Source organism: Ranitomeya imitator, chromosome 1, assembly GCF_032444005.1.
Source record: "Ranitomeya imitator isolate aRanImi1 chromosome 1, aRanImi1.pri, whole genome shotgun sequence".
Lineage (NCBI taxonomy): Eukaryota > Metazoa > Chordata > Amphibia > Anura > Dendrobatidae > Ranitomeya > Ranitomeya imitator.
The window spans coordinates 253631812-253644518 of NC_091282.1; the positions used below are offsets into that span (position 1 = coordinate 253631812).

A 12707-nucleotide genomic window follows, 5' to 3' on the forward strand; every position below is an offset into this window, starting at 1 on the left:
GCACAGTGCCATAGGGCATGCACAATACACGCCGAGTGTCCGACGACTGCCTCGTCAGCAGCACCTCAATGCCCGATGCATCATTTTTATAATTTGTTTTTCCTTGACAAAAATTTTAGGAATAATATTGGGCACTCATCATGAAAAAGGAGCATTCACTTTCTGGTCTTATGCCATTGGCTTACCTTTAGCCAGCAGCTCCATCCTCAGCTGGAAGTTCTGCCATGTCCTTCATAAAGTCCTCCGTGATGGTCATCAAAATGTAAGCAAATGTATCAGATATTTCAACCTCGATGGCACTGTATGTGTAACAAATTATTTGGTTTTTATGTTTTTATAAGTTTATGGTTTACCCTTAGGGCATCACAAGACTTCTTTTAGATGCTGTTATACCCCGTATTGTTTTTGAAGTAGAAAATGCTTGAAGACCATGCTTTAATGTCCTCATTTCTGCGGTGGCTTTTCTCCTTGCTTTTTTTTTTTCTCTTGTATGTAGAAGAGTGCCTTCCAAGCAGGAGCCGCTTGAAGAATGGTCTCTTCTTTTAACTGATAATGGCTTTTGAATTCTCAATGGTGACCGTCGATGTCTCGATTCCTCGGTATTTCCCATGTGAGCAAGCGGGCACATGAGCGCATGTATGCAGTTTGCAGACTTGCGGTCACTTTCTGTCTACTTGTATTGACAGAAGCTGGACATGTCACATGCCATTGCATACATATGGTCATGTGACCACTCGCTCTCATCAGCAATACTAAGGAATCTACACGGTTTGCTCATTTCACCCGATCAGGAGACTGATCTAAAATCTGAACAACCTCTTTAAGTGGTTAAAAGAAGTTACAAAAGTCTGAACAAATATATGTACAGCAAGTCATTATGACATTAAAGTGCATTTGGTAATTCTTACATTTTATTGAGCGCTTTTTTGCCTGAAAAAGACACCATGTGCACATGCCCATGTAAGACAATATTAAACAATTATGTAGACTGTGTACTAAGCCAAACTTTGAGGGACTAAAGGACATCAGAATTGCAAGAGAAAAGTTCAACTTTATAAGGTTGTTTTCACTATGGTTACGCTCCCCATACACATTGGCACGATTGGCCGGCAGTCTAATGCTTATCAAGGCTTCTTGACTCTTCCATGCCGGATAATGTAGAATGAGAGAAGGATTCGGTCTGTTGAGTTTCAACAGTTGATCCTTTTGTTCTATGGCTTCAGCTTATCTGAAGAGTCTGGAAGAAGCCCTCATAGAGAACCCAGTAGTGTATGGGGGAGTTGGGAGAGATGGCGGTCACTGCACAGCTCTCTAATGTGCATGGCGATAATTAGTTGAATCGCTTTACCGCATTTCTCTGTATTCTTAGCTGGTAAATGTTATAAGTAAATCAATTTTTTTTTTTTTACATTTATAACTAGGTACTTTCTGACTGTCAACGATACCGAAGCAATGTCCGTGAGATTGGAGACTTGTGGGTAAGAGGGGAAAAGTTTATTATGTTATGGGTCATATTCTATTCTAGGAAGAGGAAATCCTCCTGCTATGCAGTGACAATAATGCTGGCAAGTCATCAGACATCTTGCTTATTCAGGACATTTCAGCTTTCGCTGGAACACATGTATGAATGCATTTGCTTAATTTACTTATATGTCAACACATGGGTTCGTTAAACTGCATGCATTTTCTTCCACTTATATTTTCTCTCTACCAGGGACATATGCATGATCGATACGGGCACCTTGTGGTTATTTATACCAAGCTGTTGCTCAATAAGATAAGCTTCCACACAAAGGTATGAAACGTTGTGGTCAGGACCTCTTGTGTTTTGCGCGGCTCATTACAAACTTCAGACTACCTCCATTGTCTTTTGTTTTTTTTCCTTATAGCATCCGCAGTTTCCTCCTAACTTGGAAGTAACAGATGACGTTCTAGAAAAGGCAGCTGGCACAGATGTCAACAACATGTATGCTGTTGGTTAATATTCATAAAACCAATCAAAACGATTTGTGCTTTTAAAGGGATTGTCTGTTAAAGACCACCTGTGAGCCTTTAGTGCTCCCGTTGAAGGAAGTTATGGCCGGACACAGGTTGTTTTGGCGATAACTGAATGCCAATGTTTATTTTATTTGCTTATATAGCGCCGTCATATTCCACAGCGCTTTACGGACATCGCCACTGTCCCCTTTTGGGGCTCCCAATCTAAATTCCATATCAGTATGTCATTGTAGTGTGGGAGGAAACATGAAGGGAACATATAAACTCCTTGCAGATGTTGTCCTTGATGTTGGAGAAGCTGTTCTCCTCTGACTTGTGTTTAACCCCTTAGCGATCGCCGATACGCCTTTTAACGGCAGCCGCTAAGGGTACTTAAGGGTAAATAGCGCCCCCCAGAGTCGGATTTTCTCCGGGGTCTTGGCTGCCGGGGGTAGCCAAGACCCCAGAGAACATGATTCGGGGGGTTTTTTACCGACCCCGCATTTGCGATCGCCGGTAATTAACCGTTTACCGGCGATCGCAAAAAAAACAAAAACCGCGATCTCTTTTTAATTTCTTTGTCCTCCGATGTGATCGCACATCAGAGGACAGAGAAAAGGGGTCCCAGATAGCCCCCCGATACTCACTTATCTCCCCCGGTGCTCCTCGTGGCTCCCGGTGGGCGCCGCCATCTTCAAAATGGCGGGCGCATGCGCAGTGCGCCCGCCGGCCGGCACCGGGAAAATCTTTATGGTCTCGGCTGCCGGGGGTAGCCGAGTCCCCAAAGAACATGATCGGGGTCGGTTTTACCGACCCCTGTTTTGCGATCGCCGGTAATTAACTGTTTACCGGCGACCGCAAAAAAAAAAAAAAAAAAAATCAAAGTGTAATTCTCTGTCCTCTGATGTGATCGCACATCAGAGGACAGAGAAATAGGGGGATTCGGGGACCCTATTATACTTACCGGTGTCCCTGGATCCTCCTGCTGCTCCTCCTGGCTGCCGGGGAAAAGAAAATGGCGGGCGCATGCGCAGTGCACCCGCCATCTATCGCCATCTGTCGGCCGAACAGGAGAAGAGCAGTTGGGGCTAAAATTAGGGCTAGGGTTAGGGCTAGGGTTAGGGCTAGGGTTAGGACTAGGGTTAGGACTAGGGTTATGGCTAGGGTTAGTGCTAGGATTAGGGTTGGGGCTAAATTTAGGGTTAGGGTTGGGGCTAAATTCAGGGTTAGGGTTCTTTCACACTTACGTCGGTACGGGGCCGTCGCAATGTGTCGGCCCGACATACCGACGCACGTTGTGAAAATTGTGCACAACGTGGGCAGCGGATGTAGTTTATCAACGCATCCGCTGCCCAATCTATGTCCTGGGGAGGAAGGGGCGGAATTACGGCCACGCATGCGCGGTCAGAAATGGCGGACGCGACGTACAAAAAAACGTTACATTGAACTTTTTTTGTGCCGACGGTCCGCCAAAACACAACTGATCCAGTGCACGACGGACGCGACGTGTGGCCATCCGTCACGATCCGTCGGCAATACAAGTCTATGGGCAAAAAAACGCATCCTGTGAGCACATTTGGAGGATCCGTTTTTGTCCAAAACGACGGATTGCGACGGATGCCAAACGACGCAAGTGTGAAAGTAGCCTTAGGGTTAGGGTTGGGGCTAAAGTTAGGGCTAGGGTTGGGGCTAAAGTTAGGGTTAGATTTGGGGTTAGGGTTTGGATTAGAGTTGGTATTAGGGTTAGGATTGGCATTAGGGTTACGCTTGGGATTAGGGTTAGGTTTGGGATTAGGGTTAAGGTTAGGGTTGTGATTAGGGGTGTATTGGGATTAGGGTTAGGTTTGAGGTTAGGGTTGAGATTAGGATTAGGGGTGTGTTGGATTTAGGGTTTTGATTAGGGTTATGGTTAGGGTTGACATTAGGGTTGTTTTGGGGTAAGGGTTGTGATTATCGTTAGGGTTAGTGATTAGGATTATGGATCGGGTTGGGATTAGGGTTAGGGGTGTGTTGGGGTTAGGGTTGGAGCTAGAATTGGGGGGTTTCCACTGTTTAGGCACATCAGGGGGTCTCCAAACACGACAGCCAATTTTGCGCTCAAAAAGTCAAATGGTGCTCCCTCCCTTCTGAGCTCTGCCGTGCGCCCAAACAGTGGGTTACCCCCACATATGGGGCATCAGCATACTCGGGATAAATTGGACAACAACTTCTGGGGTCCAATTTCTCCTGTTACCCTTGTGAAAATAAAAACTTGGGGGCTACAATATCTCTTTTGTGGAAAAAAAATTTTTTTTTATTTTCACGACTCTGCATTCTAAACTTCTGTGAAGCACTTGGGCATTCAAAGTTCTCACCACACATCTAGATAAGTTCCTTAAGGGGTCTAGTTTCCAAAATGGGGTCACTTGTGGGAGGTTTCCACTGTTTAGGCACATCAGGGGCTCTCCAAACGCGACATGGCATCCAATCTCAATTCCTGCCAATTCTACATTGAAAAAGTAAAACGGCGCTCCTTCACTTCCAAGCTCTGCGGTGCACCCAAACAGTGGTTTACCCCCACATATGGGGTATTGGCGTATTCAGGAGAAATCGCACAACAAAATTTATGGTTACATTTCTGTTTTTACACTTGTGAAAATAAAAATGGTTCTGAATTAAGATGTTTGCAAAAAAAAGTTAAATGTTCATTTTTTCCCTTCCACATTGTTTCAGTTCCTGTGAAGCACGTAAAGGGTTAATAAACTTCTTGAATGTGGTTTTGAGAACCTTGAGGGGTGTAGTTTTTAGAATGGTGTCACACTTCGTTATTTTCTATCATATAGACCCCTCAAAATGATTTCAAATGTGATGTGGTCCCTAAAAAAAAAAAAAAAGGTGTTGTAAAAATGAGAAATTGCTGGTCAACTTTTAACCCTTATAACTCCCTAACAAAAAAAAATCTTGTTTCCAAAATTGTGCTGATGTAAAGTAGACATGTGGAAAATGTTATTTATTTACTATTTTTTTGTGACATCCCTCTGATTTAAGGGCATAAAAATACAAAGTTTGAAAATTGCAAAATTTTAAAAATTTTCGCCATATTTCCGTTTTTTTTCATAAATAATCGCAAGTAATATCGAAGAAATGTTACCACTAACATGAAGTACAATATGTCACGAAAAAACAGTCTCAGAATGAGCGGGATCCGTTGAAGCGTTCCAGAGTTATAACCTCATAAAGTGACAGTGGTCAGAATTGCAAAAATTGGCTCGGTCATTAAGTACCAAATTGGCTCTGTCACTAAGGGGTTAAAGACATGGTCTTCATGAGACATAAAACACATTATGGCCTAATGGTAACAGTTTATCATTGGTTTGCACTTCGTTCTGAACCTGAACCGTTTTCTATATGGGGCCATAACGTTTGTACAGCACTATATGGGGCCATAAGGTTTGTGCAGCACTATATGGGTCAAGTGTCTGTATGGGGCATCTTATAGGGCCATAATCAAGGTTTGTGCAGCACTATATGGGGCAAATATCTTTATGGAGCATCTTATGCGGCCATAATCAGCATTTGTGCAGCATTATATTGAGCAAATATGTCTATGGAGCATCCTATGGGGCCATTATCAACCTATATGCAGGATTATATAGGGCATATTTTAATATGGAGCATCTTATGGGGCCCATCATAAACTTTATGGAGCATTATATGGGGCTCCTGATTCAATATGGATATTCAAAAACACTTACCCTACTGATGTCTCAATTAATTTTACCTTTATTGGTATCTATTTTTACTTTTGACATTTAGCTGCTGAATTTCCCACCCTAGGCTTATACTCATTAAGTTTTCCTAGTTTTTTGTAGCAAAATTAGGGGGATAGGCTTATACTCGGGTTGGCTTATACTCGAGTATATATGGTAATAAACTAATTGAATGTGGATTTGAACACTGAGGGGTGCAGTTTTAAGAATGGTGTCACTTTTTGGTATTTCCTGTCATATAGGCCCCTCAAAGTCACTTAAAATGTGATGTGGTCTCTTAAAAAAAAATGGTTTTATAAATTTTGTTAGAAAAATGAGAAATCACTGGTCAGCCTTTAACTCCCTAACAAAAAAAAATATATGTTTTAAAAATTGTGCTGATGTAAAGAAGACATGTGAGAAATGTTATTTATTTTTTTTAACTATTTTGTGGGTCAGTCTGATTTAAGGGCAGAAAAATTAAAAAAGTTTACAAATAGTGAAATTTTCAAAATTGCCAAATTTACGATTTTATCACAAATAAACATAAGTCATGTTGAATAAATTTTACCACCATCATGAAGTACAATATGTTACGAAAAAACCTTCTCAGAATCAGTGGGATCCGTTTAAGTGATCCAGAGTAATTACCGTAATTCATAAAATGACAGAGGTAAGACTATGAAAAATAGGCCTGGTCATTAACCTACAAAGTGGCTCGGTCCTTAAGGGGTCAGTAATAAAATTAAGCACTGTAGCATGCCAAATCCTAACAGCGTGTGATATACTCACTGTCAGGATTCGGCTCTGCTTGCTGATTCCAACAATGCAAGTATCAAATATAAATAGTAAAGCCGCACCCTATAATGGCAATGTCTCTATGGACAGCAGAGTGTACGTCCTCACCAGGGGATCCATCCCAGTAGGTAAATCCAGAAGCACATGAAGAAAAGGACAGCACCACAGCAATTGTGAAAAGACAGCTCCAAAGTTTATTCTGCCATCTGCAACGTTTCGGTCCGTGGACCTTTTTCAAGCATAGTGAAAAGACAATACAACCACCATTATATACCCTTAGGCCAAACCCATTAATTAACAAGCAACCAATGGTGTGGCTCCATATACCTGGAAAAAATACATCATAGTGCAACGTACATATATACATATAAAAACAGTCCCACATTGCCAGCCCCCTATATATACTAGCCGCTAACATAGTCCAACTACCTCTGATCACTCGCCACTATTGTGTGACACTCGTAAATCCCCAATAAGTCCCCAAAGTCCACAATGTAAACAAATATCACTCGCACCAATCCGGGTACTGCATCCACGATCGTCATGGCATTGTGGGCGTGTTCAGAACAAGAGCAGTCCAATCAGCTCCTCAATCTTAAATCATGTGATCGACATATGCCCAGCATGCAGTGCTCCTCACCGCACTAGTTCATAGGCTGCTGGACCACATGTCAGTGGTAAACAAACACCGCCCACTTTTGTCCAATGGTGCACATTGTATTGTACATGTCCGTGACATTATCCCTGTCCGTAGCTCATATGCGCATGTCGCAGTCCCGGACTCCAGTACAATCAGCACACTGAGTCCATATAGTCAGCGACTGCGTATGACAAAGGAATTCTCCATAAATCTCTTCATGACAGATGGTTCCAGTGAGCGGTCCCATAGCGCTATAATGACGGAATCCAGCATAGTCAGCACACTGAGTCTATTTAATCGGCAACTGCAAAGTAATGCTCCATAGACTTCTTCATAATAGATGACTCCAGTGAGCGGTCACATAGCGCTACAATCAGCGCGCAAAAGTACATCCAGGCTCATAGCTAGGTATAGTATTTTTTCACTCCAGGTCCATAGTATACAACGGTATACAATATGACATTTCTCCACTGGACACCTTATATATTTATCCCCAATATCGACTATTCATATATTATGTGATCCGTAATTTTAAATATTTACATCTATTCATACGGGCCTGTAATGAAAAACGACATATACCGAAAAAACAACCATCATAATAGCTTAAACTCAGTCCGTATAAAACTCCTTGCAAGGACATACATACATTACAAACACCTTTGGTACCAGGGATTCCCAGCCCGTCTCCCATGTTGGTAATTGCCCAGCCTCAAGCTGCTTAGCATTTGCGATCTGACGAGAGCAGGCACATTAACTCCATAGATGTATATATTTTTTTTTTTATCCTGGAAAAAATACATCCAAGCATAAAAAGGAAAAAGGAGGGGAAAAAAAACACAATATATAAAAAAACGGATTAAGGTAGATATCAGGCAAATAGCCACATTCTCCTCAGATCAAATTGATCAAGAGGCTACATTTGTATATATAGGACAGATCTAAAAAGCAACTGTTAATGAGACCACCCCTAACAAAAATAAACAGTATATAATAGAATTAAAAACAATAATACACCGATAAGGTACCACAAATGACCAAAAGGACCTTACAGGAGACAACTTTGTTGATAATCAATATTTAAGCCTTTTGGAGAGAGAGTATCAAGCTCATAGATCCATTTCAATTCTTTTCTCTTCAGAAGAGAGACCCGATCGCCACCCCGTCTTGGCATAGGTACATCATCTATGACTCGGTATCTTAGCTGATTAACAGAGTGCCCGAACTCATGGAAGTGCCTAGGTACTGGAAGGTCAATCAAATTCGTTCTAATAGTACTTTTATGCTTTGAAATTCTCGCTTTGACCTCCATTGTGGTCTCCCCTACATAGTAGAGACCACACGGGCAGCTAAGGATGTAGACCACAAAACTACTTCTGCATGTATATCGTTTCCGTATCGTATACTTTTTTCCAGTGTGGGGATGATAAAAACATGCCCCTTTGATTAAATTATTGCAGCTTGCACATCCGAGACAGGGAAAATTACCCAGGCTCGGACGGCTTAAAGTAGTCTGCGGATCCCTCTTTGAGCTGCCCACATCAGACACCACCAACTCGTCCTTCAGATTTCTATTTCTCCTATATGAGAATAATGGGGGCGACTGAAACTCACTCACATTGTCATGTCCCCTCCCCAAAAGTGACCAGTGCCTTCGAATCACATCCGAGATCTGGCCACTCAAACCATTAAATGCTGTCACAAATGGTATCCTCTTATCAGATTCTATAGCAACCTTGGGAGTAAGGAGCTCATCTCTTCCTTTAGACAATGCTTTAGTTTTGAATGTATCCAAGTCCTCCTTAGGATATCCTCTCGCCAGAAATTTTTGGCACATCTCATTAAGCCTCAAATCTATAAGAGTCACTCGAGACAATCCTCCTGACTCTTAGGAGTTGGCTCCATGGGAGGGACTCCACCATTCTCCGTGGATGTTCACTGGAAAAATGTAAAACATTATTCCTGTCTGTCTTTTTGACAAACAGGTCAGTATATAAAAAACCTTCACTCTTATAGACACATGTATCCAGAAATTGCATCCTGGTCTGAGAGCACTCCATTGTGAAACCCAACCCAGGGTAGATATTATTCAAAAAAAGGTGGAATTGTACGAGCTCATCATAATCACCATCCCAAACCAGGAAGATGTCGTCGATGTAGCGCCGCCAGCCCCTAACACGGCCCCAAAACTGCGACTTGTACACGTGTTCGCCCTCCAGGACAGCCATATAGATGTTAGCATACGTACGGGCCACATTGGGCCCCATGGCTGTCCCGCGGCGCTGCAGGAAGAAATCATCCCCAAAGAGAAAAAAATTCCTCTCGAGAATGAACTCCAGCAGCGCCAGGGCGAACCGTGCACAGTCCGGGGCCATGTCGGAGCCGGCCAGCGCCACACCGACAGCAGACAACCCCCTGGCATGCTCGATGGAAGTGTATAGAGATGTAACATCAAATGACACCAACCATGTGGTATCCCCGACCTGCACACCCTCCAAGGACCTAATGAAATCACTAGTATCCTTCACATAGGAAGGTGTAGTAACCGCAAATTTTCTCAGTAAATGATCCAAAAAGATTGCCACTTTATTACACAGAGACCCCCTGCCCGACACAATCGGGCGGCCAGGGGGCCTCTGAAGATCCTTATGAATCTTTGGATTTATGAATAAGGATCTTCAGAGGCCCCCTGGCCTTCCTGGTTTGGGATGGTGATTATGATGAGCTCGTACAATTCCACCTTTTTTTGAATAATATCTACCCTTGTCAAAAAGACAGACAGGAATAATGTTTTACATTTTTCCAGTGAACATCCACGGAGAATGGTGGAGTCCCTCCCATGGAGCCAACTCCTAAGAGTCAGGAGGATTGTCTCGAGTGACTCTTATAGATTTGAGGCTTAATGAGATGTGCCAAAAATTTCTGGCGAGAGGATATCCTAAGGAGGACTTGGATACATTCAAAACTAAAGCATTGTCTAAAGGAAGAGATGAGCTCCTTACTCCCAAGGTTGCTATAGAATCTGATAAGAGGATACCATTTGTGACAGCATTTAATGGTTTGAGTGGCCAGATCTCGGATGTGATTCGAAGGCACTGGTCACTTTTGGGGAGGGGACATGACAATGTGAGTGAGTTTCAGTCGCCCCCATTATTCTCATATAGGAGAAATAGAAATCTGAAGGACGAGTTGGTGGTGTCTGATGTGGGCAGCTCAAAGAGGGATCCGCAGACTACTTTAAGCCGTCCGAGCCTGGGTAATTTTCCCTGTCTCGGATGTGCAAGCTGCAATAATTTAATCAAAGGGGCATGTTTTTATCATCCCCACACTGGAAAAAAGTATACGATACGGAAACGATATACATGCAGAAGTAGTTTTGTGGTCTACATCCTTAGCTGCCCGTGTGGTCTCTACTATGTAGGGGAGACCACAATGGAGGTCAAAGCGAGAATTTCAAAGCATAAAAGTACTATTAGAACGAATTTGATTGACCTTCCAGTACCTAGGCACTTCCATGAGTTCGGGCACTCTGTTAATCAGCTAAGATACCGAGTCATAGATGATGTACCTATGCCAAGACGGGGTGGCGATCGGGTCTCTCTTCTGAAGAGAAAAGAATTGAAATGGATCTATGAGCTTGATACTCTCTCTCCAAAAGGCTTAAATATTGATTATCAACAAAGTTGTCTCCTGTAAGGTCCTTTTGGTCATTTGTGGTACCTTATCGGTGTATTATTGTTTTTAATTCTATTATATACTGTTTATTTTTGTTAGGGGTGGTCTCATTAACAGTTGCTTTTTAGATCTGTCCTATATATACAAATGTAGCCTCTTGATCAATTTGATCTGAGGAGAATGTGGCTATTTGCCTGATATCTACCTTAATCCGTTTTTTTATATATTGTGTTTTTTTTCCCCTCCTTTTTCCTTTTTATGCTTGGATGTATTTTTTCCAGGATAAAAAAAAAAATATATACATCTATGGAGTTAATGTGCCTGCTCTCGTCAGATCGCAAATGCTAAGCAGCTTGAGGCTGGGCAATTACCAACATGGGAGACGGGCTGGGAATCCCTGGTACCAAAGGTGTTTGTAATGTATGTATGTCCTTGCAAGGAGTTTTATACGGACTGAGTTTAAGCTATTATGATGGTTGTTTTTTCGGTATATGTCGTTTTTCATTACAGGCCCGTATGAATAGATGTAAATATTTAAAATTACGGATCACATAATATATGAATAGTCGATATTGGGGATAAATATATAAGGTGTCCAGTGGAGAAATGTCATATTGTATACCGTTGTATACTATGGACCTGGAGTGAAAAAATACTATACCTAGCTATGAGCCTGGATGTACTTTTGCGCGCTGATTGTAGCGCTATGTGACCGCTCACTGGAGTCATCTATTATGAAGAAGTCTATGGAGCATTACTTTGCAGTTGCCGATTAAATAGACTCAGTGTGCTGACTATGCTGGATTCCGTCATTATAGCGCTATGGGACCGCTCACTGGAACCATCTGTCATGAAGAGATTTATGGAGAATTCCTTTGTCATACGCAGTCGCTGACTATATGGACTCAGTGTGCTGATTGTACTGGAGTCCGGGACTGCGACATGCGCATATGAGCTACGGACAGGGATAATGTCACGGACATGTACAATACAATGTGCACCATTGGACAAAAGTGGGCGGTGTTTGTTTACCACTGACATGTGGTCCAGCAGCCTATGAACTAGTGCGGTGAGGAGCACTGCATGCTGGGCATATGTCGATCACATGATTTAAGATTGAGGAGCTGATTGGACTGCTCTTGTTCTGAACACGCCCACAATGCCATGACGATCGTGGATGCAGTACCCGGATTGGTGCGAGTGATATTTGTTTACATTGTGGACTTTGGGGACTTATTGGGGATTTACGAGTGTCACACAATAGTGGCGAGTGATCAGAGGTAGTTGGACTATGTTAGCGGCTAGTATATATAGGGGGCTGGCAATGTGGGACTGTTTTTATATGTATATATGTACGTTGCACTATGATGTATTTTTTCCAGGTATATGGAGCCACACCATTGGTTGCTTGTTAATTAATGGGTTTGGCCTAAGGGTATATAATGGTGGTTGTATTGTCTTTTCACTATGCTTGAAAAAGGTCCACGGACCGAAACGTTGCAGATGGCAGAATAAACTTTGGAGCTGTCTTTTCACAATTGCTGTGGTGCTGTCCTTTTCTTCATGTGCTTCTGGATTTACCTACTGGGATGGATCCCCTGGTGAGGACGTACACTCTGCTGTCCATAGAGACATTGCCATTATAGGGTGCGGCTTTACTATTTATATTTGATACTTGCATTGTTGGAATCAGCAAGCAGAGCCGAATCCTGACAGTGAGTATATCACACGCTGTTAGGATTTGGCATGCTACAGTGCTTAATTTTATTACTGACCCCTTAAGGACCGAGCCACTTTGTAGGTTAATGACCAGGCCTATTTTTCATAGTCTTACCTCTGTCATTTTATGAGGTACGGTAATTACTCTGGATCACTTAAACGGATCCCAC

General features: G+C 42.5%; 1 protein-coding gene across 1 annotated transcript in view; it reads left to right on the forward strand.

The window, feature by feature from the left end:
- Positions 1-12707, forward strand: part of HIP1R (huntingtin interacting protein 1 related) — a 182946-nt gene that overhangs the window by 68888 nt on the left and 101351 nt on the right. The window contains exons 3-6 of the mRNA XM_069755688.1: positions 120-262; positions 1422-1478; positions 1715-1795; positions 1890-1966. Coding sequence (XP_069611789.1) covers positions 120-262; positions 1422-1478; positions 1715-1795; positions 1890-1966 — 358 coding nt within the window. The remainder of the gene's footprint in view (positions 1-119; positions 263-1421; positions 1479-1714; positions 1796-1889; positions 1967-12707) is intronic.